The sequence below is a fragment of the Nannospalax galili genome, unplaced genomic scaffold (genome assembly GCF_000622305.1).
Source record: "Nannospalax galili isolate Female #2095 unplaced genomic scaffold, S.galili_v1.0 scaffold806, whole genome shotgun sequence".
Lineage (NCBI taxonomy): Eukaryota > Metazoa > Chordata > Mammalia > Rodentia > Spalacidae > Nannospalax > Nannospalax galili.
The window spans coordinates 1,449,525-1,475,615 of NW_008355419.1; the positions used below are offsets into that span (position 1 = coordinate 1,449,525).

General features: G+C 56.5%; 3 protein-coding genes across 8 annotated transcripts in view; 1 reads left to right on the top strand and 2 right to left on the bottom strand.

Moving 5' to 3' along the window:
- Plch2 (phospholipase C eta 2) overlaps positions 1-1,856 on the top strand; it is a 62,885-nt gene extending 61,029 nt beyond the window's left edge. For 3 of the 5 annotated variants that reach the window (XM_008852645.2, XM_008852644.1, XM_008852646.3), the window contains exon 22: positions 8-1,856. In XM_008852645.2, the coding sequence (XP_008850867.1) occupies positions 8-1,356 (1,349 nt within the window). In that variant the 3' untranslated portion in view covers positions 1,357-1,856. The remainder of the gene's footprint in view (positions 1-7) is intronic. The other 2 variants (XM_008852649.1, XM_008852650.1) reach the window with 1 other exon arrangement.
- A 2,224-nt stretch (positions 1,857-4,080) lies between these two features.
- Pank4 (pantothenate kinase 4) lies at positions 4,081-20,723 on the bottom strand. 2 transcript variants are annotated; one of them, XM_008852651.2, is made up of 19 exons: positions 20,558-20,723; positions 15,345-15,427; positions 14,716-14,930; positions 14,242-14,425; positions 13,843-13,935; positions 13,388-13,541; positions 12,844-13,025; positions 12,175-12,256; positions 11,833-11,933; positions 9,500-9,655; positions 8,921-9,033; positions 8,622-8,709; positions 7,673-7,824; positions 6,781-6,836; positions 6,520-6,569; positions 5,894-5,998; positions 5,361-5,461; positions 5,171-5,239; positions 4,081-4,531 (listed from the first exon to the last, which is right to left on the bottom strand). In XM_008852651.2, the coding sequence occupies exons 1-19, from the start codon at positions 20,679-20,681 to the stop codon at positions 4,318-4,320; spliced, it is 2,322 nt and encodes a 773-aa protein (XP_008850873.1). In that variant the 5' UTR covers positions 20,682-20,723; the 3' UTR covers positions 4,081-4,317. The 2 variants fall into 2 exon arrangements, 1 of the variants encoding a protein (XP_008850873.1); XR_001872902.2 differs by lacking the exons at positions 4,081-4,531; positions 5,171-5,239 and having other exon boundaries at positions 5,894-5,964; positions 20,558-20,695.
- Positions 20,724-22,485: 1,762 nt separating this feature from the next.
- Positions 22,486-23,951, bottom strand: Hes5 (hes family bHLH transcription factor 5). Its single transcript, XM_008852652.1, has 3 exons — positions 23,835-23,951; positions 23,580-23,745; positions 22,486-23,472 (listed from the first exon to the last, which is right to left on the bottom strand). The coding sequence occupies exons 1-3, from the start codon at positions 23,886-23,888 to the stop codon at positions 23,192-23,194; spliced, it is 501 nt and encodes a 166-aa protein (XP_008850874.1). The 5' UTR covers positions 23,889-23,951; the 3' UTR covers positions 22,486-23,191.
- Between the last annotated feature and the right edge of the window lie 2,140 nt (positions 23,952-26,091).

Consider the following 26,091-nt stretch of genomic DNA (forward strand, 5'->3'; position numbering starts at 1 on the left):
CCCCCAGATACCCGCCTCTTCCCCTTGCAGCGGCCCATCTCCCCCCTGTGCAGTCTGGAACCCATTGCTGAGGAGCCGGCCCTGGGCCCTGGCCTCCCACCTCAGGCAGCCGTCCCCACAGGTCCCTCTTGGGAAAGGCCTCAGTGCCCTGCTGAACCTGGAGCCAAAGTGACCATCCCTCAGAGGACATCTTTGGGAGCTTTTGGACCCCTCCAGCCCAGGATTGGGGGCCACAGGGACAATGAAGACCCACCCCCAAAGCCCCACAATGGTGGGATCCCCAGTGGGTCACATGGGGGGACGTCTGGCAGCCAGATGGACAGCAAGGGCCACTCCCGGGCCCTGGGCCACCTGCCAGTGGTCAGAAGGGCCAAGAGCGAGGGCCAGGTGCCTTCAGAGCATTTGGGTACATGGCGGCCCCTGGCTGGGCCCTCCCCAACCCCTGCAGTATACTCAGATGCCACAGGCGGTGACAGGTTATGGCAACGGTTGGAGCCTGGCAGCCACCGTGACAGTGTGTCCTCGTCCTCCAGCATGTCATCCAGTGACACTGTCATCGACCTCTCCTTGCCCAGCCTGGGCCTTGGCCGAAGCCGCGAGAGCCTAGCTGGGGTCTCTCTTGGACGCCTGCACCCACGGCCCTGCTCGACCTCAGCTGCCCCCCCTGACCTGCCTCCTGTGACCAAGAGCAAATCGAACCCCAACCTACGGGCAGCAGGTGGGCTGCCTCCCACATCTGATGAGCTTCGGCCCCGGCCTCTGGCTCCAAGACTGCCCAGCCTCCACTCCAGGCCACCCTGGCACCGCCTCACCTTGGTGGGCCTGCAGGACTGTCCAGTGTCTGCCAAGTCCAAGAGCCTGGGGGACCTAACAGCCGATGACTTTGCCCCCAGCTTTGAGGGCAGCTCCGGCAGCCTGAGGTGTGGCCTGGGTCCCCTGGGTGCAGTGCAGCAGGGGCTGGGGCCAGGGTCGCAGCGGGATGCCCTGACAGAGCAGCTTCGCTGGCTCACCGGCTTCCAACAGGCCGGGGACATCACATCACCCACCAGCCTAGGTCCGGCAGGGGATGGGGCTGTGGGGGGCCCCAGTTTCCTGAGGCGCTCCTCCTCCCGCAGCCAGAGCCGAGTGCGCGCCATTGCCAGCCGGGCTCGCCAGGCTCAGGAACGGCAGCAGCGGCTGCGGGGCCTGGATCCCAGGGGTCCCCCGGAAGAGGAGCGGGGCATCCCTGAGGGTACCTGTTCTGTGGGCCACGAAGGATGTGTGGATGTGCCAGCACCCTCCAAGGGAGCCCCTGAGCAGGTGTGTGGTGCTGATGGCCGGCAGCTGCTCAGGTTCCGACCCCACCCAATGCGATGAGCTGGCCACATTCCCTGTGGCTGCTCAAAGGAGCAGCCTCGGCCCACCTTTTGCTCAGGAAATGGAGCCACTGGGTCCGCAAAGCTGCTGTGCCCCACCCATTGTCTGGAGCACCCAGTAGCCTCCCCCTCAGCCTTGGCCGTCCTCGTCCCTGCTCCTGGGGAGAGATGGACAGATAGCCCTGTCCACCTGTCCTGTTGGGCAGTTTCCACATTTTAAGATATATACATAGAGATATTTAACTTTTTAGAAGCAAAACATACACATCATTAGAATGATTCAGAGCCCTTTCCCACTGTTCTCTCTGATGTCTGGCCCTGCAATGTGTGCTGCGTGTTCCCCCACCTGCTGTGCACCTGTAGCCCAGAATGCCTGTGACCTGCCCACACCTGCTGGGAGGTTTGTCTCTGTCCCCCACTCCATTGTGCATCTGGCTTGTTCCAAACAAACCACCCAGTGACTGTAACTCGGGAACACTAATAAACCCATCAGGCCTGCTCTGTGTGGACTCACCTACTCCCTCATCCTTCCGGGCCACTTCCTGCTGCCGCCCCAGGTCCATCCCTAGAGGGCAGAGAGGACCGAGGTCCAGAGTGAGCCTAGGTAGTCCACTTCACAAGGGCGCATGCTCCAGCCCCCCCAAAGACTGTGGGGTGTTGTGTTCCTGCACCCTCCCAGCAAGTGGTTGCAGGCCTGTTCCTTCCCTGAAAACTGGTGCTAGCCAGGCCACAGGGCTGTGCCGGGGCTGCGGCTGCCCATCTTCCACCAGTAGGGGCCAGTGAGACCCACTCTGGGGCCCAGGGAGGCCTGGCACCATCAGCTTGGCTTCTCCCGGGACCATCCAACCTGCTGTTGACTGAGGCAACTCCGCCTGACCCCACCAGGGAAAGCATTCCTCTGGGATAGGGACCCTTGGATGGTGGGCACAGGGCAGAGGCTGGGGTGTCAGCGGGGGGCCTCTGGGGAAGATTACACTGCTGTCATGTCCCCCCACCATAAGCAGGGCCAGTGCCGGCTGTTTACACTTGGGAAGGCCAGGGTGGGTGCCTGCTGGTATTGTATCCTGTGGACCCTCTGGATGAGCCTGGCTGGACCTCTTGCTTCCTTAACCTTTGGTACCTTTTCAAGGGAGTACGGTAGCCTGAACAGAGGTGGGTGGAGGGTGAACTGACAACCTGAGGCCACGGAGAGGGCTTAGCCTGAGGAACCACTGCACTAGGTTGGTGACCAAGGTCTTACAGTAGGATGGGGTCCATATGCAGAGCAGGGCTGCAGGAGCCCAAGGCAGCGATAGCATCCCAGGCCAGTCCACAGTGCTGAGGCCTGTGGCTCCAGGAATGGGAGATTTTCTGCTCTGGCTGGGAAAGGGATGGAGGTCACAGGCTGGGGGTGCTTGTGGGATGTGAAGAGTACTTGGCTATAGGTTGAGTCCTTCCCCATGGGAAAGGTAGCTGAAGCAGGAACACTGGCAAGTCCTCAGGAAGGTGTGCTAGGCACTCTACAACCTGTGCTGAGAGCCCTCTCTCCCCTCCTCCTGAGGGTCCAGCTGGAGCAGAGACCCGGAGCCATCATGACCCTCAGGGCGGACCTGTAGCCAGCTTAAGCTAGGGGTACAAACGTGACTGTCTGTCTCTCCGGCTGAGTTGGAAGCAGTGGGGAAGGTGGGCCTGGACTCGGAGACTGCCCACCGCAGGTCCAGCCCCAGGATGTGACAGGTGTGGTACCTGCTGCCCTCTAGAGACTATCTGCAAGAGGGCTGGGCCTTGGGTTCTGTCAGAAAAGCTGTGGCTTTGGGGTTAGTGCACAGCCACCATATACTGGCTGGGATTGGGGGGAGGGGGAGGTATACCAGCACACAAATCAGGAAGGAACCCCAAAGGACAGGCCACAGAAATACTAGGCAGGGCCAGAGATGGGTACTGAGCACTGGTGGGCAGCAAACTCTGGCCCCCAGGCAGGGAAAAGGGGAGAGGGCAGTCTGGAAGACTCCGGCCCTAGTTGTAGGCCCCATCATATAGCTTTACCCAGGTTGCTGGCAGTTTTAGGGGACAACTAGAGAAAGACAGAGCAGCCACCACCATGAAAGGCAGGAGCTGGTTGCACCAGCTGGTCTGACCCTTGTATCTTTCCACTTCGGGGGACGCAGTAGAGCTGGTTGTCCCAGTCGTTGCCCCCCCCCCCCCCCCCCCCACACCACTGGAACTACAGCTCAGGACTCCCACCTGTCCAGTGAGTAGGAGCCCCACCCTGTGCCCCACCAGCATGGCTCTACCACAAGCCCTCAGTGCATGACTGAACATGGTCACATGCCTACTTCTGGGAGGAAGAACAAAGGGGCCTTGAGCACCTTGGCATCTCACAGCACTCTGAGGTGTCGAGCCCTGAGGACTGGTCTCATCTCAAGAACCACCATGCCAAAACCTACACAGGCTGCTGGGCTCTGCCCGGCTCCTCCAAGAGTCCTCAAGGGTCCTCCAATGCAGCTTCCTCTCAACAGGCTCTTGAAGCCGGTGTTGTTCCTTCTGGGTCAGGGAGGTGGGAATGTGAAACACTGAGACCCTAGGTCAGGATGGGAAAGGACCAGAAGTGCCTGGTGCTCAGAGGTTCAAGAGGTGATGTGGGGTCAGGTGAGATATGCTCCACCCTCCCAGCAGCACAATCAAAGCAGATCTGGCCTCTGGGTGATCTGCTGTGCCAGGCACTGTGTCCCACCAGACGAGTGAGTATGTATTTATATATTTATATATATATACGTATATATATATAAAAGATTATTTAACAGTTAAATACATCCCAACACAAGTGTCACGTACAACAGATGCTGGGTTGGCTGGCCCAGGTGCACACGCCGTCAGTCACAGAAGCACATTATAAATACTCTGGTGTGAACACGGGTTCTTCGTTGCAGTAAAATCACATTCCTGACGGGGGATGGGCAGATGGGTCTGAAGAGTGGCTGCCTCACTTGGTGGGAACCTCATACTTGAAGATGACACTGAACAACCGGCCGCCCAGCCGCTCAGCCAGCCAGGCATTCTTGACCACCGCCAGCTTGAGGCTCTCGCAGCACAGCAACGCGTGGTAATTGGTGTGGATGGCACGACCCATTCCCTCGATGACTACCAGGTCTGCACTGCGCTCCCGCACCAGCACGGCCAGCCCCTTGTCCAAGCGGCTTCAGGGAGGAAGGCAGCAGTGAGACTTGGCGAGGACACCTAGGTGGACGCCAACCCTGCTCCTTTGGAGGTGGTGGCCAGCAAGTACATGGGGAACACCCTAGTCGTCTTCGGTACTGAGGCATGTCCACCCAAGCCTGCCCTCCCCAGCAGTGGCCACCTCTCCATTGGCCAGGGAGCTCCATTTCAAGTCTCTCCTGGTCTCCCCTGACTCCCTCCTGGATTACTGACACCTCTGCAAAGTACAGTGCAACTCTTAGCAGAAAAAAACTGAAGGGGCCAGCAAGATGGCTCAGCAGGTAAAGGCACTTGCGGCCAAGTCTGATGACTTACATTTGAGCCCTGAAACCCTCATGGAGGAAGGAGAGAACCAACTCCTGCAAGTTGTCCTCTGACCTCCACACATGCACCATGGCATCTGTAAGCATCACACACAACAAATAAATTTGCAAAGAAAGAGAGAAAGTACTGAGGGTAACTGCTGACGGGTGTGACACAGCAGAACCGGTCACCACAGGGGCTTGTCCCAAGGTCTGGGGCCTCGGTCAGTTGCTCATCTGCCCTAAGGGAGGGCAACAGACAAGTGGCCACTCAGGTCTGTGGTCAGGGCAGAGAGGGAGGAAGGAAAGCCGAGTTACCTGAGATCAAGGCAAGGAGAGCTGGAGCCCGTCTGTACCAGCAGCAGCCTCTCTTCTTGGAGTGCTGAGCTGTGGAAAACTAGGGGGGTCAGAGCCTAGGAGGGCCTCCTGGGAAGGAACCCTTCTTTGCACATCTCCTACCACCTAAGCCCACCTCCCACCTGACTCAGCATGGGCAGCCAGCACCTACTGAATGATGGGGTCCATGGCTGCGATGCGCTCCGCCACGATGAGGGACTCACTGTAGGTCACATCGTTCAGGGCGGGGCCCGAGTTGCACGCCAGGATAACCTGCAGGGAGGCAGCAGCTCTTAGACCCCCGGCTGTTGCCCACATGGTCACAGCTCACTATGGCTGTCCCTGGCAGGTTCCACACAGCAGCCAATTGCTGGGCAGCAGGACCCCAAGCAATCTCGGCTCTGTGGCTTCAAAGGGTGGCAGGGCTGCACTCAGAGCACACTATTCCATCCCGTCACCTCCTGGGTCAGGATAGCCTCTCATCCGTTCCCAAGTCCCTGGTAAATGCCTTTCCAGGAAACAAGCAGAGAGCCAGGCCCGAGCTACTGTCCACACCCAACAGGTCTGGGTGTTCCCTGGCCTGGCCCATACCTACCTGCCACAAATGTAGGCGCTCTGATCTGCCAGGAGCCCATGGCAGCGCCAACCCCGCCAAGAGTGGAGAAGCCCAGGGAAAGGGTCCCACCCACACAGCCCTTCACTCACCTCCGTCCCTCTAAAGAGTAGCTCCCTGACAAAGGGGAAGACTCCCAAAATGACGTCTACTCCACTGTTATCTGCGAAAATTAAGGCACATTTATGAGGGGGCCCCTGTAAGACAAAACCAGGACGTTCCGTTGGGAACAGGTGCAGCCAAGCTCTTCACACCCCACTCCACGCCCCCCACAGGGGCTGGGTCCAGGCACGGGGTCTCAGAGGACGGCAGGCACTGGTGACAGGGGCATCTACGGGAACCTGTGCCTACTTCCTCCAGCATGGCAATCCCCACGGATGTTTGTCTCAAGACCAGGTGATCAAACTAGTGGTTGGCAGGATGTCAGGCAGGGAGTGGGGGTGCTTTTTTCCTGTGGTGCAGGGAATGGAACCCAGGGCCTCATGCACACCACGCAGTTCTTTCAATAGGTTGTACCTCAGCCTAGGAATGGGGACTTCTGACATTAGATTCTTATCCGGGGCTTGTGAGCCCTAAGAGGTGGGCTGTAGCTATACCTGGGTTCCAGGCTCCTGGGCCCCCTCATAACGGCCCACTGCCTTTGGTGGCCACCCTCCCGGGCTGGGTCCAAACCCTATGTTCCATCCCCCAGGGCCAGAGGCAGAGGCACCTCACGTACCTTTAACCTCTGGAGCCACTTGCTGTAGGAATCCACAAGCCAGGGCCGCTCTGTGAGGAGACAGGAACTCCAGTCAGGGGAGTCGAGCAGAGCCTTATAGCGTGTCTTACAAGGGGTGGGCGCTCCTGCTCCCTGAGCTCACAGCTGAGCAGCACCAGGCGGAGCACACCCTACCCCTGACCTGCTGCCCAGCCTCTCCTGCAGAGCCAACCCCGACACCGGCGACCCCCACCAGGAACCCAGCACCGCTGGTGTCCATACCTTGTAACTTCTTCTTTGCTTCTTCAAACCCAAACTGGGGGTCCGATTCAAGGACACTGCAGAGAAGAGAAAGTTAAAAAGATACACCAAACTTCCAGCCCTCATGAACGCAGCGAACTGTCTCCCAGCTACACAAACGTGCTGATCCGGACTGGCAGCGGCACTACAGCTTAAAGCAGAGCCCGCTGTAGACGGGCAAGCTTCTCAAGCTTGAGTGAAGAGCTCGGACAGGCTCAGAGCAGAGGACAGCTCTGTGGCTGGCAGCCGTGGGCAGCATCGCACCACACACTGGGGTCTGCTTCTCAAAGGGGTGGCCGACCTCTTCAATGTCTGTGAACCCACACCAGTCAAGGAGACTTGTGCGACACTAGGGGGAGCTAGAGTTTTCCCGCCTTCCACACTGAAGCCCTGAGGGACCTGTTACATAGTGCTGTCACCCAATGAGGGGCAGGCCTAGGACCAATTACCCTGGAAAAGGTTTACTTGGCAGTCGCCCTGGGAGAAGACCCTTGTTGATTCTCAGAAACAGTCATCCCATGTTCAGCAGGTGCTAATGCTTTTGCAAAGCACCTTTATTATGCAAGACACTAGGTACTGTCAATGGTCAATCCCTGCTGTCCATGGTAACCATGAACCTGAATTTTAACCCTGCAAATGTCAGCCCTAACACTCAAATTCACTTTGCTACGATGTGCCTGCCCAGAAAACCCAGCAGCATAGGGCCTGTGACCACGGACTCTCTCTCAGCCCGTCAAAGTAGGGCCAGCCCAGGTTGTGTTGCGTCTGGACAGCCAGATGGCAGGATGGCACACTTCAGCCACAGAACACACTGGTTCTAAGCCACCTTAGAGGGAGAGAAAAGGGGCCAGGTGTGCAGGCCCTGGACACCTACTCGGACACGGCCTTGGCGCCCCAGTCAAAGACATTCCCGGCCAGAAGCCCCTTCACCAGGGCCAGCTGCCGCTCTTCCCATTCGAGTGAGTCCAGGGAGCGTGTCACACCTTGAAAGCACTTCAGTGCAAGGCCGTTTTCTTTCTGCTTCACCTGTGTATGGGGGAGACAGACATGAGTGGCAAATCTGTGTGAACGGTGCTCACCCCGGAGGCTGGAGCTCACCCCGGACTCCATGCAGCCTCTAGGTCTCTGCAGGGCAGGAAAGCAGGGGGACTTGCTGAAGATGGTGCTGCCCACCACCACCACTAAGGGGAAGGGGCAGTCAGATCACACTCTTCCACAGTGCCATGGTGCCATACTCAGGGTGGGCTCACCGGGTATACCAGCTTACTCATCTGGTTCGGAGTAGTCCTCATTTGGTCTCCAATATTGAACAGGGTCAGGAGGGTAAAGGATATGCCCCGACAGGTGCCACTGACCTGACCTCATCACCCCTGACCTTTCTGTCTCTAGAGCTAGTTAGGTGAGGAAGGGGCAAGATGCTGGCCCTTAACAGCAGGACAGAAAGAGCCCACAGCCCACAGCCCACAGCCCACAGCCCACAGCCAGAGGGTCTGCAGAGCACTGACACAGGAGTCTGGCTCTCCTTGTGTGGGGCCAGTACCCTCCCCCTTCTTGCCAAATCTAGAGCAGGCTGCTACGCCTCTTGGTATGCCTACCTAGACCCTTGTGTCTGTGTCCCTGCGTGCCCATATTCTTACTGGTCCAGTTGGTCACTTGGTCCCCCATGGGGCCACTGTGGCTGCACTGCAGTTCCTGAGTAGAGTTGTCCACTGAGAAGCAGACAGTGTGGGCTCAGAGTTGCCACCAGGCCTCTGTAGGTCTGGGCAGGACAGGATGCTGCCTATCCCTCTGCACTGTACTTGCCGGTCCCCTGAAGGGCTTACCTTGGAGTATGGGTCTGGGAAGTTGAACTCGTTCAGACAGTGTTCTCTTGTGTCCAACAGGCTGCGCACAGTCAGTGTCCCATAAGCACTGGGGATAGAACCAGGACGGAGTGTGGCTGAGAAGACAGGCCTCACAGAGTTCAGGAGAGGCCAGTGAGACCCTGTATACAGTCCCAAGAATGGCCCGGAGATCAGACCATCTGGACTTTCTTCCCACCAGGCCATACAGGGTCCCCACACCAATGTGGAACCCCTTCCTCAACCCATAGGCAGGGACTGGTCTGGGTCACGGCACTCACAAGGGCTGGTGCCGCAACGTCTGCAGCTTGCTCCAGTACTTCTGCCGGAACTTCTCTGCCCTCTCGGCTGCGTCTGTGGATTCTGGCTGGCTGGCCACAGCCCGTTTCACCACCTGCCAACAGCAGGGAGGGTTGGATGAGCCCTGCCCTGCCCTGGGCAGGTCCCTACAGGCAACCACAGCCTGAGGGTAGGCAGGGTCTGGTGGAGCTTGGCTCAGCTGTGTGGAGCACATTCCCACAGCTAGAACCACTGTGCTGTGGCAGCCATGGTGACAGCCCTCCTGACTTAGTGTTTCAGCTTTTAAGGACACTAGCCTTGATACAGTAATGAAAAAACGCACGGTAAGGGTCCCATAAAGCCACATGCATCATAAAAGCAGAACAGGGGCCTGGCTTGGTGGCATACCCCTGTAACCCTAGCACAAAGCACAGAGGTAGGAGGACCATGAGTTTGAGGCCAGGTTGGGCTACATAGTGAGTTTCAGTACAGCCTGTGCTATGGAGTAAGACCTTACAAAATAAAAAAGGTCAAAAGGCCAAAAGGCCAAACCACAGAGGGCTTCTGTGTCTTGACCTCACCCCATCCAGGGCCTCCTCGAAGCACGTGAGCCAGTACTGGCGGGCCAAGGCGTCATCAGTGAGGTCTACTGTGTCGGGCACATAGGAGGACGGGTCCAGAAGGAGAGGCAGGTTGACCAGGGGCCTCTCTAGCCGGTCCATCTCTAGCAGGTCAAACTGGGAGAACAAAGAGGCAGCAGACACGTCACAGTCAGAAGATGGTGCACCCTGCTCTGGTTTCCAACTAGAATGGAAGAACTCCCACCCTCTGTGTCTCTGGGCCTTTCTGAAGCCACTGGCCGGACTTCTTGGACTTCCTCCTCCTATAGGCTTCAGATCTGCTGTAACCCTCTCCCTGCATCACCACCCCTTGGGTCACCCTCACTTCTATAGCAATGTGTGGCTCCTGAGCTCAGCTCATGCTATTTCCTTTCACACCCAACCCTCACATCCCCAGCTGCATCTCTGGTCTTCAATAGGCCCTGTTCCTGCTGCTCAGTGCTGAAGACTGGCAGTGCCAAGTGTCCAACAGCCCTTTGACCCTCAGTCTTGGCTCAACTGTGAGCTCCGGGAGACCTCTTCCAGCTGGCACATCCTCTGGCCACTGCCCCATCCTCCCGTCCACAGCTGACGTGCTCTGTCTATGAAGCACTTGCTACAGGCTCTTCCTCGTATGCTGGCCCTGAGCTGCACCCGCAGAAGACAAGCCACTTCAGCAAGCACACACACCCCATTAGCCACAGGTGCCAAGCCCATGAGTGTTTCTGGAACCATTGCTCACCCCACTGACACTTTTTATTTTAAGTTGGAAGGAGCTAAATCAGTGTGTGCACATGGCTGAGGTGAGCCGTGTGCTGTCTATGCCGAGCAGTTGCCCGGAGGAACTATCAAGGGACACAGCAGAGCCCAAGAGTTACCTCTGCTCCAAGGCTGCCTCTCTCTGGCCTCAACTGACTATCAGCCAAGTCACAGCCCTGGACCTGAGACCTTCTCAGTCAGGAGCATTTCAGCTGCCATGACTTGCTGTGAACTCTGGGTAACAATGATTGCTTGGACAGAGAGGGCCATAGGGAACAAATGACTGTAAAACTTGGGAACATGTCTGCGTGGCAAGGTCAGCAAAAAGGCTCAGGCAATTTTCAAACTGACAAGAGAGCCATGAGGTGTCCTGCATTCACCACTAGTTCTAACTACCGCCAGCACCCAGCCCCACTGCTCTCTGTACAGGAAGGCCTCTTACCACTAGTTAACCCATTACCAGCTTTCCTACTCGGCACATCTCATCACTAAGGTCTCTGTTGGTCTTCCTGGCAGAGGTGATGCAGGTCCTGAGATGCCAGGTGTGAACAGAGCTCCATACGTGCCACCCTACCATGCTGTCCTGAGGGAGCACAAGCCACCCTTCGGTAAGGAGAGGACAGCTTGTCTCCCTCCTTTTAGAATCCATGCAGCAGGCATTAGAGCAGCCATTCAACCAGAAACCGAGGTAGGAAGAGGGTTAGCCCATTTCTAGCTGGGCCTGACCTGGTCTACAGACAGACAAGTGTACAGTGGGCAAGTTGGGCAGGCGGTGTGTGGGGGGATGTGGCACACATAGAGCCACTCTCCAGAGGTCTGCCTTGGCCAGTGCTACTGTGAAGGCCTGGGCTCATACCAATGGATGCTGCACCCACAGTGAAAGGATGTTTTCCACTACAGTGCTGACAACCTTGTCCTGAGGATGGTCACTGGCCTCTTGCCTCTAATCATTACGCCAACTGCTCTTCTCCAGATGTGCAGTTTCTGAGTTATAAAAGCTCTGTGCCAACTGGGACACACCATCAGATGGCCAAACAGCTGGTAAAATGGCAACTCTGCCACAATGGACATGTGGTCTGCCTGTGCCTGGCAGGCGACCCCAGAGAGAGCTCTAACTGGGAACATGCTAGTGTCCCCTCACCTACCAGCTCTATAATGCTCAGCCCACCTCAGGCCGGGTAAGTCCAAAGCACAGTCATAGTGGACCTCATCCCACATGGGGACTTCAGGAATGGGTCTAGAACCTTCTGGGGAGAGCAGACTTCCCAAATGACATCAAACTATTGGCAGCTGGCTCGGAACGAAGGCCTTTGGGTGCTTCTGGGACTTCGGTCTACTCTCTGTTTCTGCTGTAAGGCCACCCATACTGCCACAGCCTTCCCAGCCAGCGTTCTGTGCATGGGGGCTTCAGGGCACTCCCAGGCTCCCAAATGCAGCCTCGATGTCTTGCTGCCTCCTGACCTCAAGTCCAACTCTCCATCCACATGAAACCAGTCTGTGGTGAGAGGCCCCTGCAGAAGGCTGGGCAGGCTGCTCCCACAGGGCCTGCTACTCACTGTGCCGCTTCTCGCCCGCTGTGTCGGGTACAGCTCGGGCGACGTGCTCATCAGCCCGGAGCTGCCCGCGTAGTTCTCACCCCAGCTGTACTGGTTAGGATCTGGAAAAACGAGAAGCTGGTCACCGTGTCAGCCTCGCCCTTGATTCGAAGGGGAAAGTAGAGGAGGAAAAGGGATAAAATCATTTGTCTAATAAACACTGAGGGATCACCCCCTTTCTGTAGCTTCCTCGTCCCATGCCCCACACTCCACCCCCACCCTGCCACCAGATGCCCCAACCAGGGGCACAAGGCCACTCCCTGCATGGCCTGCCGCTGCTCAGTGCAGGGACCCTCTACTCACTGTCTTGCTCGGCGCCTTTTAAAAACGCCCCGATGGCTCCCAGGTAGCCTTCGTGTCTCAGGAACAGCGCCTGGACTTCACCCTGTCCCGGCCGAGCCCACAGGTAACTGGTCAAGTGTCTAGTCAGTACTGCTCTGGACCAACCACGCCAGTGCACCAACCTCTGAAAGGCTGCCTGATCCCCTGCCAACAGACGGCACCTATGTGCCAGGGGGTGGACTGCTGGCTGAGGAACCAGAAGGAAGCCCAACTGTGCCAGGCTCCCTGGAGCACAGACCACCCAATGCCACATGCCAATCTGTAGCTCTGGGCAGACCCAGACACCCCAGACCCGTATAAGGCTCATGTCACTGGACAGTCCGATTGCCCTTCATGGTAAGAAGCTCATAGTCGATGCACGGAATGCCAAGCTAGGCAGGAGGAAGGTTGAGATGACAGGAAGGTCTGGGTGGGGGGGTCATAGGGCCTTATAGAGACTTGCCCTTCTGGGGTGCCTGGCTGCAAGGGACTGTTATGGTACCCTGTCCTAGAACCTCACACATGGCACCCCTTTGGTATAGAATGAGTTCTAGCTGGCATGTTTCTGGAGATATTAAGGGGTATGTCGGAACCCCTGGGATGAGCTGAGCCCACAGAAGTGCCTGGGGACAGGAGATGGACCGCAGTCACCTTGGAGAAGAAGTTAATGCTGTAGGTGATGGTGCGCATGGTCACAGGGTGGCCCCGGATGAAGAAGCCCCCAAAGTAGACCCTGTCTAAGCCGTGGAGCTTGGCGTAGAGACAGGCGAGCTGCCCAATGTCGTTGCTGATCATGTGTAGCAGGCTCTTGGCCATGTCTTCTTTGGAGAACTCTGGAGAGGGAAAGGAAAACAGAGACCTGAGTGTGAGGCCAGTGTCACCAAGTGACAGACAGCTGGGGAGTGTGGGCTATGGAGTGTGGCGGAGACTTAGGCTGTTTACAAGATGAAAAAATATCCGAACTGATTCTCCTAATTTGCATTTTCTCAGAAACAAAGTCCGTGGAAATTATCTGGTTAATTCTAATAAGCCTGAGCAGGCTGCAGTGAGGGTGGGTCCTAGGTACATCAAGAACAACTTCAGGGGGCACCCGAGACCTGTCCACACTGATGGGCAGAGTAGGGCCTGGGCACTAAGGCTGGCCATGCCTGGGTCACTATGACACCCTCTGTAAGGGGCAGATCCTGGCAGGTACCTCTGTCGGCAGTGGCTGACTTCCCGAAGCTGCTTGCAATGAGATTGCCGCTCAGTCCCAGGGTCTGGTGAGCCCCACCATAGACATCCTGCACCAGCATGTCCACGTTGGCATGCCGGCCTTTGGAGGCCAGCTGTAGCAGTTCATCGAACTTCTGTGGGGACCAAGCAGGGCAGGGCAGGGCAGTGAGGTCCCCAGCAGCTAGGAGATCCTCACAACCCTAGACACCAAGTTCCAAAGGGGAGCCAGTCAGGTCAGAAGTGAGTGGCCCTCCCTCAGCATGTGGGACCAGGGGAGGGACTAGCAAGCTGGACGCTAGACCACTGAACTGGCAGAGCTCTGGCAGCTCAGAATATCCATCCTTTGGAGTACAAACAGCTTGGTCGGGGGGGACCTAAGACCCTGTCACTAGAGTCAGAACAGAGGCCTGGGAACACAAGCTCCATGCAGGGTACCTTTGTCTTGGTGAGCAGAGCCCCAAGCCCCCAGAAGGTGCCACCTCCAATGGAGCTTCCACCAATCCATTCGAACCGGTCCTCTGTCTCCACCTGGGTCAAAGTGGGGCAGGTGTGTCAGGCTGCAGGCTGCAGGTCACATAGGCTACCAGGGTGCTGTGGTCAGGGCTGTTCCTGCCCCTCCCCAAGAGATGTCGCCACATTCTCCCAAGCAGACCCTGGGTGGCACTGACACTGGTGGAGGCACCCAAGTGTTATGCCAACAATGGCTCTGTGGGCTCAACGTAACAGCTCTGTGAAGTGTCAGGTCTGTGTCCAGCGAGGGCTGTGACACAAAGCACTCATGTGGCCAGCAGGCGTCCAGTCATCTGCCCACTGTCCTGTGGAGCAGAGACTCACCTTCACGATGGAGACTCCAGAGCCAATGTTGACCAGAAGGTAGGGGAAGATGTTGGGGTGATTTGTCTGAAACCGGAACTCTGGGTCGGAGTCTTTCTGGTACATGAAGGCCTCATGTGGTATATTCTTCAACACGAAGTTGCACCCCTTGATCAAGCAGGTCATCACATCCTCTTTGTCCACCCTGTAATCGAAGGAACCCAGCAATATGGAGCAGTCCCAGCCTCAGAGACCAACTGCATGCCCCTGCCAGGAGCCGGCACACAGCAGCCAGCCTGTGCTCACAAGGTCCACCACGTAGACGTGCCTCCTACATGGCCTAGTCCCAGCTTCCCTTCTGACAGGTCTGCCAATAAGGCAGCACCCACACAGTACCATGAGATGTACAGATGGTCCTCACACCACACCACATCACACCACACCACACCACACACCATACCACACCACGGGTGTTACAGGGGAGTCCCCACTCACTTCAGACGAAGCTTCTCCTCGATGAGGTCTTTAAACTTGTAGGCCCCACCCCCTGTGGCCTGGATAACCTTGGTCTCAGTGTTGACCAGGTGGTCTCTAATGAAATCCAGGCAGGCTTCCATGTAGCTGTTCTCAAACTTGATGAAGTGCAGGCGGGCCGTGATTTCCTCCTGAACTGAGATTTCATAGGGTGGCTCATGATCTTGTTCTGTGTCCTGGAAAGTTGGGGAGTCTCTGAGAGGTGAGGAACCACAGGGCCCTAAATACCTGACCCCACCACCCTAATGGCATTTGCTCAACTATGATGTGCAGAAGACTTGATGTCCATTTGGGCCAAGGCAGAGTCAGTGGCTGGAGGGAAAAGGCCTGGAGGCCCGAGACCCTTGAGAAGGACACTTCCCAAGGAGCAGGGGCAGGGAGGTATTCCTACAATGGGCAGGAAGGTTTACACTGTGAGCTAGGGAAGATGATGAACACTAGACACTTCCAGGGCAAGGGTGTTGTCTACATATGTGAACAGAAGAGGGACAGCAAATAAAGGTGGCAGAGCCAAGTCCAAGGCCGCAGGGTGGCAGCTGTCCTGTCCCGCCTCCACCCAGGCCCTGGACGCCTGTCTCAGTGAGGCTCACCTTTCCTGGGTGGTCAAAAGACCGCACTTTGGCCACTTTGTGCTGTACCGTGGAATAGTACGCCAACTTGGTCAGTGACCCACCTACAAGAACAGACCAGGCAAAATTCAAAATAGGATAAAGGAGACCTGAAGGTCCTCCTCCAGTGAGCTCTGGGAGGCAGGGGGTGGGGTGGGGGGGTCAGTCCAGTGCTTCAGCAAACAGATTCTTCTTGAGGACTGCAGTCTGTGGACAAGGTGCTTACTGCTATGTGAACCTAAGACCCCCGCTGGGTGTGGTGGCACACGCCTTTAGTCCCAGCACTTGGGAGGCAGACGCAGGCAGAGCTCTGTGAGTTCAAGGCCAGCCTGGTCTACATAGGGAGTTCCAGGCCAGCTTGGGCTACAGGGAGACCCTATCTCAAAAAGACCAAAAAAAAAAAAAAATCCCCATAGGCACTAAAGAGAGGAGCAGACATGACCTGTCATGCTGAGGCACCTTCTCTTTACTGGGTTTGCTTCCCCTCAGGTGCTTAACTAATTATCATCATCATCCTTATTATTTTTGGTCTTTTTGAGACAGGGTCTCTCTGTAGCCCCAGCTGGCCTGGAACCTGCTATGTAGACCAGGCTGGCCTTGAACTCACAGAGATCCATCTGCCTCTGCCTCCATAGTGCTGGGAGTAAAGGTGTGTGCCACCACACCCAGCTTCTTATTATTAATAATATTTATTATTTTTATGTGTATGAGTGTATTGCCTGCATGTATGTGAGAGCACCCATGGAATTGAACCCCGGTCCTCTGCAAGAGCAGTCAGTGCTCTCAACCGCTGAGCCGTCTCTCCAGCCCCAATGTGTAGCCCAGGCTAGCCTCGAACTCATAGCCTCCTGCCTCTGCTTCTTTATCATATCCTACTGGCATGCACCACAACTGGCAGCTTATTATTATTTTTAATTTTTTTTTCAGTTTTTATTTTATTATTTTTATTTTATGTGTATACATGTATTGCCTGCATGCAGGTCAAGTGCACCTGTGTTGTGCAATGCCCATGGACAGAGGAGACTGTCGGATCCCCTGGAACTGGAGTTACAGACAGTTGTTAGCTGCCATGTGGGTGCTAGGATTTGAACCTGGGTCTTCTGCAAGAACGACCAGTGTTCTTAACCTCTGATCCATCTCTCCAGCCCCAATTTTTCAGTTTTTAACTTTTATGTATAAGTATTCTGCCTACATGTATAAGTGCACCCATGTCATGCAATACCTGCAGAAGCCAGAAGAGGGAGTCAGATCCCTTGGAACTGTAGTTGCAGACAGCTGTTAGCTGCCATGTGGGTGCTGGGAATCAAACCCAGGTCCTCCGCAAGAACAGCCAGTGCTCTTAACCGCTGAGCCATCTCTCCAGTCTGGCTCTCAACTAACTTGACTTCAAGGTTTTTTTCCCTCAACACCCATGAAGCCCTCAAGCAGAAATGGGAGCCATCCTGCCTCCAGGTGCACTCGGCTATTTGCTATTTCTTTAAGAAAACTCAGTTTTCAAGGGCTTGGGAGACAGCTCAGTTGATAACAGTGCCTGCTTTGCAAGCATGAGGAGCTGGGTCAGATTCCCAGAACTCACGTAAAAAGCTGCCATCTCAGGAAGTCAAGGTGGGAGGAGCAGGCCGATTCTTGGGGCTCACTGGCCTGAATGGCTAGCCTAGTTGACTTGATGCTCCAGCCAGTGAGAGAGGGAAGGTGAGAGGAGCCGAGGAACACCACCTGAGGCTGTCTGTCCTCTGACCTCCATATGCCACTCATGTATGACACACGCTCTGGGGGGATTGGGGCAGGGGAGTTTCAGAGCCAGGCCTAGTAGTGCAGGCCTGTAATTCCAGCTACTCAGAGTCAAAGGTGGAGGCAGGAGAGTCACAAGTTCAAATCTTACCTGGGCTACAGACTAAGTTCAAGGCCAGCAGGGAGAGGGTCTGTCTCACAACAAAAAATAAAAATAAATAGAGGGCTGAGGAACAGAGGGTAGGTAAGGCAACTGTGGTATACAGTGGTCCCTGGAACTGGAGTTACACATGGTTGTTAGCTGCTATGTAGGTGCTGGGAACCGAACCCTGGTCCTCTACAAGAGCAGCCAGTGCTCTTACCTCTAAGCCATCTCTCCAGTCCCTCAAGCTCCGATCTTGACAGTGACCCAAAGTCATAAACCGGCCCAACCACATTTGACCTCCCATCTTAACAAATGGGGGCAGGTAAGAGAGGATCTTTGAGATGCATGGGGGCAGCAGGTAGGATTTTCAGGGACCAGGGTAAGACAGCAGCTCCCAGACTTCAGGATCCTCTAAGCTGAAAGAGCAGCCTAAGCCTCAGCAGCGGCCAAAGGAAGTCAGAGGCCTCCAAGGGGCCAGACTCTGGATAGCCTTACAGGGAGGGCCCTGTCACTCCTGGCATACTGCACACAATCAGACACTGTGTCTCAGCTGTCCGCCTGAGCCATACTCCAGGGAAAGCTGTCCAGTGTGAGAGAAGGCACTGCCAAGGACAAGCCCTAGCCAACCTGCAGGCAGAAAAGGCACTGGAAGGTCTATAGCTGTGATCACAGATTCAAAGGACCGCAGAGGACACGTGGGAAAAATGGAAAGCTCAGCACCCCCGAGTGATTTCACCAGACCAAACTTCTCAGGGGACAGATAAAGTGAGGCATACACACACACCTCTTAGTAGAGGACTAAGAAGACTACATTATTTCCAAGTGTTGGTTTTGTGAGAAAAATACCAGGGGACTATGTCTGAGCAGATACTCAACATACCTTCAGGAACACCAGAGTGCCTGCAGGCCAGAGCTTGCCCATCCAGCAAAAATGAAATCACTTCACAGCCTGACCTGTCCAAGCACATCTGACCCTTCTGCAGCCTTACTTAGTCAGGGCAAGGTCAGGCCCATGTTTGGTTCAGTGAAGGTATCATGAGCCATGACACCATGTGGCCATGGTCCTAAGCTGCCTGAACCTTCTTTCCTACCCCCAATCCTGGCCTGTCTCCAGGCTTGTCTGATTCTAAATGCTTGGTCAGACTCACCTCTGAGGATGCACTGTTTTCCTGAAAAGCACACTGTACATGTAGATGAAGATGTACTTTGAGGGGCTCATTGAAAAGTACTATAGGAGCTGGGCATGGTGGCACACATCTTTAATCCCAGCACTTAGAAGGCAGAGGTAGGGACACACACATACACAGCCTGCAGAAACCTAAAGTCATATTAAAGCTTCCAGTACAGTGGATTATTACTATTATTTGGACATGGTCTTATGTAGCACAAATTAGCCCTGAGTTTACTATGTAGGCAAGGATGACCTTGATCCACCTGGCTCCACCTCCCCAGCGTTGGTATCACAGGCATGCACCACCACATCCAGTTTTTATGTGGTGCTGGGGACTAAAATCCAAGGCTTCATGTATGTTCGGTAAGCAGGCTACCAACTGATCTACCTCCCCAGTATATTTTGATTAACAAAATGACCCTAGTCTTGCAAAGAGGTGAATCAACCCAGTTGACATTACTGTCTCCATCCAAGAAATGAAAGGGTTCATCAAGAACGGAGAACTGCTGACATTACTGTCTCCATCCAAGAAATGAAAGGGTTCATCAAGAACGGAGAACAGCTGAGGTTTCCTGGATCCAAAGACTTGGAGAAGGAAGAGCAAACAAGAGAAGCCCATTTTTAAACAATGCTGCTGACAGCATGTTGGCTTGTGGATACCTGGGCTGGGAACTCCCATCCCAGGTTGTGACCTCCCATTAGCTGCAGCAACAGAAGGTTTGTCCTCATAAACAAAATCATGTCCTTCTAAGCTCAGACACAGGACCCAGGCTGGTGGAAGCTTTCAGAGAGAGGAAACAACACTGAAATTACCCCTACAGTGTCCTTCTGTCAAGGTGCCCTGGGCCTAGCCCCAGGGAGCAGGCTGGGACTCAGGACCTTCAGTTCAAGGACAGCCCCCACCACAGTTCACCATCTGTGGGATCCACGAGATTATCCAAGGTAAGCCCTGTTTTCCCAACTGCCAGATGTTATGCAGTCAATTTCAATTGCCTTTCATATTACATTAAATTTTCTTCCCACTAAAGGAGTGTAAGAACACAGGACAAGGCACAGAACTAATCCTGCCATGAAGGTCTTAGGAGCCTGGGGCCAGCTGCCTCAGGGCCCTTGGAAAGGTCTGGTTGTGGACAGTCCCCTCTGGTGCAAGCTCACCACTCCAGCTCAACACCCAGCCAGTCCCCAAGCTCTCTTCCATGTTCCTCAAATGAATACATGCACGGGTGTATGCTCACCTACCACCGCACCTAGAGCCCATAACAAAGTAGGATCATCCACTCCCTACTCCTCTGGTAGGAGAGGCACCCAAATGCACGGGAGCAGACTACGTTCAACATCCCAGAAGTAAAGAGGCTCTGCAACTGTCTCTTAACGATCCAGGCTTTCGAAGGAGGCCAGAAGGAGCCAGCCGCACACTAATTCATTCAAGAGGATGCTCACAAGTCAGCGAGGCCTCACTGACCCCACTAGCATCAAGAGGCACGTGGGCAAAACCCCTGTAGCAGATGGGTGCAAAGCCCCCCGGCCCAGGCAGCGCAGCGGAGATGCGCCCCGCCTGATTCTGCTCTTAACTAACCAGAAGACCCCGAAAGAGCTAGCCTCCTCCTGTGCCTTCGTCTCTACATCTGCACACCGGGGCGATCCCTGATGCCAGCAGCTCCCAGGCACAGAAGAGGGGGCGGCCCGAGGACGCAGTGTAGGCCCCCATTGCCACCGAACATGCGGGGGCTCTGCGCACGGCTGGGGTGCCCTGGCCCCAAGTCTACGTCAACTGCTCGGGAAGCGGGGACTCCCACGGCTTGTGCCGTGGACCATGGCCAGCCCCAAATCGCGGGGAGTGTGAACAGACTAGAACCCCCGATGCCACCCACCCCTCCTGCCTGTCCTTAGAGCCCTCGCCGCCCAGACTACGAATCCCAAAATGCCGCGCTCCGTCCGCGCGGCGCCTACTGGGAACTGAAGTACGATGGCCCGATCCAGTCAGGGTCCCGGCGCTGCAGAAACTACATGTCCCATGAGGCTGTGTGGCGACCCGTGAGGCTGTGTGCGCTGCGCGCGCGCCCCCGCCCTTCGTCCTTCCCGCCGCCCCCGATGTCCACCCGCGCCCGCTGCTCCGGCCGCCAGCTCCGATGTCCGGTCCGTAGCTACCTATATCGATGGCGAAGCGCTTGGCGTTCTCCAGGTTGCGGAAGATTTCGTCGGGGGGCAGCGTGATGCTCTTGTCCAGACTGTCCCCGCCGCTCCCGCCGCCTCTCACTCCACGCTCCGCCATTTTGAAAGTGCCCGGCCGGCCTCATCAGCCATGCAGATATATGCGCATATAATTTACTACTAAACGCAAGTGTGCATAAATTATGCTAATGAACACAGACCCCGCCCGCCTCCGCCGACGGCCGCCTTCCCTGGCAGTCCTGGACTGGTGGCCCTGGAGACCAGAAGTGGAGTATCTGTACTGAACATCTAGAATGTTGTTCTTTCCCTAACTTCTGTCGGGCTGTCCAGGCCATCTGGCTCTGGTTCCTGCCTGCTAAGAGGTCGGCCCTGCAAAACTGCGTGGTCTCTGCTAGGGTGACCCACCTTCCTGGTTCCCCACAGGCAGGGGACTTTCAGTGCTAAAACGTCCATGTAAATTGGAGGAGTTTTGAGCACCCTGTGCCCTCAAGGAGTGCTCGGTGGTGGGAAAGGAGATATTGGGCGGGGGGGGCGGCCTTATGAATGCAGTTTGGCAGACTTGAATGGCACTTTAATGGCAACTTGCTTGCGGGGAATGGGGGCCCTGGAGTCCTGGAAGAGAGATTTTGGAGGGCTGCAAGAAGGAAACCCAGGAAGCCCAAGTGGAATAAAGATACGGGTTGGGGGGCAGGGCTCCAAGGTCAGTCACCGGGAGCCCCTGCTGGAGAGCAGGCAGCGTGTCCTCCAGAGGTCCATCACATCACTTAGTATCTGGCTCTGCAGCCTGCCAGGATCTTGGAGCTCAGGGCTGAGGGACCACACAGGCTCAGCCACATGTGGGAAGGATTCAGGGAGGAGGCAGACTCACATGTGCCTGTCAGCGGGGTGAACTCGCTGGTCCGGATGGAGGAGCCTGCCCCATGGTGGCGGGGCTGCGGGGCTGCTCCTGAGAGTGAGGTGACCCAGCAGCCCAGCCATAGACAGTGGGGAGTGCCTGGCCTGGTGTATTCAGAAGGACACCCACAAGGGCCACAGACTCCGCCCCTGATCACTGATGTGCTGTGGTGGTATGGGAAACAAAATGACTGAAGTGGGTGCTCTGTGGGTGCACACATCTGAGGGCTCAGCAGGGACCTCAAGTGGCCAGTGGCAGAGTAGATGGATGGGGGGGGGCAGTCCATTGAGAATTGCCCAGTGGGAAGAAGCAAGGGCAGGGCTGGGCCCACATCTGTGACTTGTCATTCAGAAAACATGGTGGGTGCTCCCAGCTACTTCCCATTACTTGCTCCATTGGATTTTGTCCTTGGGGCACCTGGAAGCTGCCGTTTTAGGGTCCTGAGTACGTGACCAACCTACTGTAGCTTGCCTTAAAGCAGATGCCCTTTCTGAGGCAAAGGACCATTCCTACCCGGTTCATGGCCTGTGTGGCCTGGATCAGCCCTGACCCCAGTCAGTCAGCTGTGGGAGGGAGGGCCCCTATGGATTAGTTAGTGCTGAAGAAAGCAGAAGCCTGGGAAAACACTTTCTTAGGTTTGGCGGGCCAAGCCTCTGTCTGCTGCACTGGGAAATCCACTTGTAGCCCTCAGTTTCCTCTCAGTGGACAGAGCAAACAACCTGTAGTTGTGCTACCCCCACCCCCACCCCAGGAACCAGTGAAAGGTGGTGGCAGCCACCCAAGTCATGTGCATGGTGACCATGCCAACAGCTCTGCAGGCCCCTCCGTACCTCCTGCCCTGCTTCCCCACTTCTCGTTCGCCCATTCTCTCCCTGTGTCCAGGAGGCCACTGGCAAGCATCTCTCCCCGCCCGTGGTTCTAAGCATGGGAGTGCCCACTCTGCTCCAACCCAAATCATAGGGCAGGGCCGCCCCTATGGCTGCCAAGGACAGATGAGAGGCACAGACAGCGAAGGGCTTGACATTTTATTAGAAGCCTTCAAAGCAATCCGTGGTCTCCCACGGGGCAAAGAGCTTAAATTCTAAGTACAAAAATCGTGCCCACATGCACCCACCCACACAGAAGAATCCTTTAAGGATCATAGTGGAGACCCCACCCACCCCAGATAGCCCACTATGAGCGTCCATCAGACAATCAAGTCCACGTGGACCTTTGGGCAGAGACCCATGGTCCTCATGTCCACGCAGGCTGAGAATTTTCCTATGAGGATACACACAAAGTTCCGCCTTCACAAAAGGCAAGTGTGCCCACGGCACAGCCCGCCTGCGGGGTGCTTGCCCAGCAGCAACGGGCCCTGAAGAAAGTCCTCTACAGGCCGGGGCACAGGCAAGCCAGCCCCTGACTCTACAAATATCATAGAACCCCGGGTGGCCGGGGACTTCCCAGAAGTCACTTGCTGAAATGCAAACACAAAACAACCCGACGGGGTCAGACACGTGGCAGAAAGTGGGCCCTGATTATCCCCAAATGACAACTCTGCACACACATTCTCTAAGAATGACCCTCCTCCTGCTGGCCCGCCAGCCTGGGGAGGGAGCCTTCCGGAGAAGGGTGCATCCAACCTGGGGCTGGACTGAGGCTGGGAAGGTCTTCCCTACACACAAGAGGAACGGGCTGGCCCTCTGGTCCGCTCCAGGTGCTCCCTGGTCGCGTGGTCACCAGGGCCGCCAGAGGCCACAGGCGGGTTGGCGAGTGGCGGCAGCGGTGGCGGCCGTCTTGGTGGAGGAGCGCGCGGGTAGGGGCGCGGCACCCGGTGCGGGGGTCTCCTTAGCAGGTGCGGCGGGCGCTGGCGGCCGCTGAAAGTGGTACAGCAGCTTCATCTGCGTGTCGCTGGCGGCGTGCAGGGTCAGGAACTGCACAGCCTCCTGCAGGCACCACGAGTAGCCCTCGCTGTAGTCCTGGTGCAGGCTCTTGGGGCTGGTGGCCGCGGCGAAGGCTGCGGGGAGACCGGGCTGCGTGAGGGGGGCGCGCGGGGAGGGAGCGGGGCGGAGGAGTCCGGAGCCACACCCGCGGGAAACCCACAGGGGTGCGCGCGAGGCTCACCTTTGCTGTGCTTCAGGTAGCTGACCGCCATTTCCAGGATGTCGGCCTTCTCCAGCTTGGAGTTGGGCTGGTGCCTGGCGAACTCCTGCTCCAGCAGCAGCTTCAGCTGCTCGATGCTGCTGTTGATGCGGTCCCGGCGCATCTTCTCCACTACCGGCTTGCGCAGCTGTGGGAGGAGGGGCATCAGGTGCGCGGCCCAGGCCCGGGAGCCGGGGGATCCGGGTGGCTGGCGCGCGCCAAGCGGGTGGCACTTACTCGGTTTTTCTCCTTGGGACTGAGCATCTCCACCGCCACGGTGCTTGGAGCCATGCCTGCGCGCAGGAGGCGAGGGGCGAGCGGAGCGGAACGGGCGAGGCCAGGCGTCCCCGGGCTGGCGCGGTCCGGGGTCCCGCGCACCGGCCCTATATAGGCGCAAGCAGCGGCCCGGCGCCTGGGGCCCGGGTGCAGCGGCCGTTCCCACACTCGGCGGCCAATGACGGCGCCGGCCGCACAAAGGCGCCGGCCCATTAGCGCACGCTAAATTGCCTGTGAATTGGCGCGGGCACAATGGTCGCTCCCCGAGGAGCAGGTGGGCCGCGCGGCACAATGTCCGGGCTGTGGGAACGCGCTCGCCCTCATTAGCATCCCGGGGCCTGATGCTGAGAGCCCCGCGCCTCAATATGCTGCCTTTTCCCAGGCTGTGGGGAGGGGGGCAGGAAGGAGCAGGCCCCCTCCTCTCTCTTCCCCCTTCCTAGCGACTCCCCACTGCTGGCTGGCAGAGGCCACAGGCGCAGAAAGAGCTTTAGAATGAACAGGCAGCGGCTTCCAGGGGTGTGGGCCACCCCCCCCGGGGGGGGCGTGTTTTAAAGTGGACTACACTCTCTCAAACAGGTGTTTCTTATGCCTTGTCTACAGGTAGAGGGTGGGAAAGGAACCCAGGCTCTTAGGACAACATCACCAGCTCTTGTTACCAGTTCCCTGTCACTTTGGAGGAGTGATTTCTCTGGACCTGGAAAGGGCTAGATGTTAAGTGCTGAATCTGCTGAGACTCCTTCTAGGCTACCTGAAATTGCTCTGGGCAACCTTGGAAAGCCCAGGTTTTTTGTGAAGTGCCCAGCATGGAGCCGGATACACAGGAAGCCCCCAGAAATTCCTGCACTCACAGATTTCTGGGTTGCTCTGGGGCCAGCAGATGCCCTTGGGGCCTTCTTTTCACCCCATGTGGACCTGAGTGGCACCATAGCATCCTCCGCACAGGAGGATCATGACTCCTATGTGGTGTTTGTGCACACTACTCAAGCAAGAAAGTCTTGGCTGCCCTTAGTGCCTCTGCACAGCCAGGTGGGGGCGGGGCATCAACCTTCTTCAGCATTTTAACCGTGGGTGGTATGGGGGTACCAGGTGGCGACCTGAGGATCAGAGCCCTCATGAATGTTGTGTCTGCTTAAATGGGCCCCATTTGGATGAACTGATAACCCTGGTGTCTGGACAGCTGAACTGAGGGCTGGTTCCACTCTGGGCCTCTGGGGGATGGCCACATGGGAGTCCCCCTCCACCTGCAATAATCATCATTCCTCTACTCTCTGCAGACAGGACCGTTCTACTTGTCTTGGAGGGACTGAGGGGGGTGTTTGGGAATGAAGCCTGAGCTTTCTCCTAGGGACAAGTAGAAGGCATCAGGACTCTGTAGCCAGAGTTGAAATCCAGGAGCTGGGGTTCTCAGAAGATGGCAGTCACGTCTGACTGGACCTAGGAATCTAAGTCCTTTTTACAAGAGCCCAATGGGGAAATGTCCTCCCTACCTTGGCAGTGACCCCTGGCTGTGAGTAGCCTGTTTGGTGGGCCTAGCTTCAGACATTTCTGAGTACCAGGAGTCATTGGAGGGCTCCATCTGGGGCAGTAGGGAAGGCTTGACCTCAAGCCAGCGTAGGAGCCCTTCCATGACACACTATTTGTACATAAAGTCTCTCCTCCCCCAGACTCCACCACACATGTCACCCTGAGCTGGGGCTCCTCTTCAAGTTTGATGGGGCCTACCCACAGCTCTTAGTGATTGTTTGATATGGAAGACCAGAGGATACCTGCAAGCCCAGGAGGGAGGCTCAGGGCCACCAGCCTAGGCCTCAGCTTCTGCAGTCCTGAAGACTGACAGTGGTTAGCACTGTGTGCTGAGCAGGCAGCCCCCTCAGACTGCAAGAGGGAACCTGGTGGAACTCAGTGGAGAGTCTTGTTTGCAGCCAAAAAGGGGTTCATGCTATGTGATAGTCGAATTTAGCCATGTCATGAATCTGGGCTCCCTAGGGGTAGAGAGGGCAGGGTGACTTGGTCATCTGTGTGCCTATCCGTTGTGCTCTGCCAGCTCAGGGCTCAGGAGCAAGTAGGTGCTCAGCAGGGGTCTGAGGGAGTGTGTAAACAGAGCAGGGGGAGCCTGGAGCCCATATGTGCCATGACCCATTCCTGGCTTCTGGCAAGGGCCAGCACTGCACCTAGATGTGAGGGGATACAGGCTAGACCATGTCCATCCCCCAAGGCT

Bases quoted from the DNA above. Each gene is read 5' to 3' on its own strand.
- Pank4 (XM_008852651.2), bottom strand. From the start codon at position 20,681: ATGGCGGAGCGTGGAGTGAGAGGCGGCGGGAGCGGCGGGGACAGTCTG. The intron at 15,428-20,557 runs GTAGCTACGGAC...CTGTTCTTGTAG, and splicing joins GCGCTTCGCCATCGATATAG to GTGGGTCACTGACCAAGTTG. The intron at 13,936-14,241 runs GTGAGTCTCTGC...ACTTTGACCCAG, and splicing joins CTGGAGTCTCCATCGTGAAG to GTGGAGACAGAGGACCGGTT.
- Hes5 (XM_008852652.1), bottom strand. From the start codon at position 23,888: ATGGCTCCAAGCACCGTGGCGGTGGAGATGCTCAGTCCCAAGGAGAAA. The intron at 23,746-23,834 runs GTAAGTGCCACC...CTCCTCCCACAG, and splicing joins GTCCCAAGGAGAAAAACCGA to CTGCGCAAGCCGGTAGTGGA. The intron at 23,473-23,579 runs GTGAGCCTCGCG...GTCTCCCCGCAG, and splicing joins CTACCTGAAGCACAGCAAAG to CCTTCGCCGCGGCCACCAGC.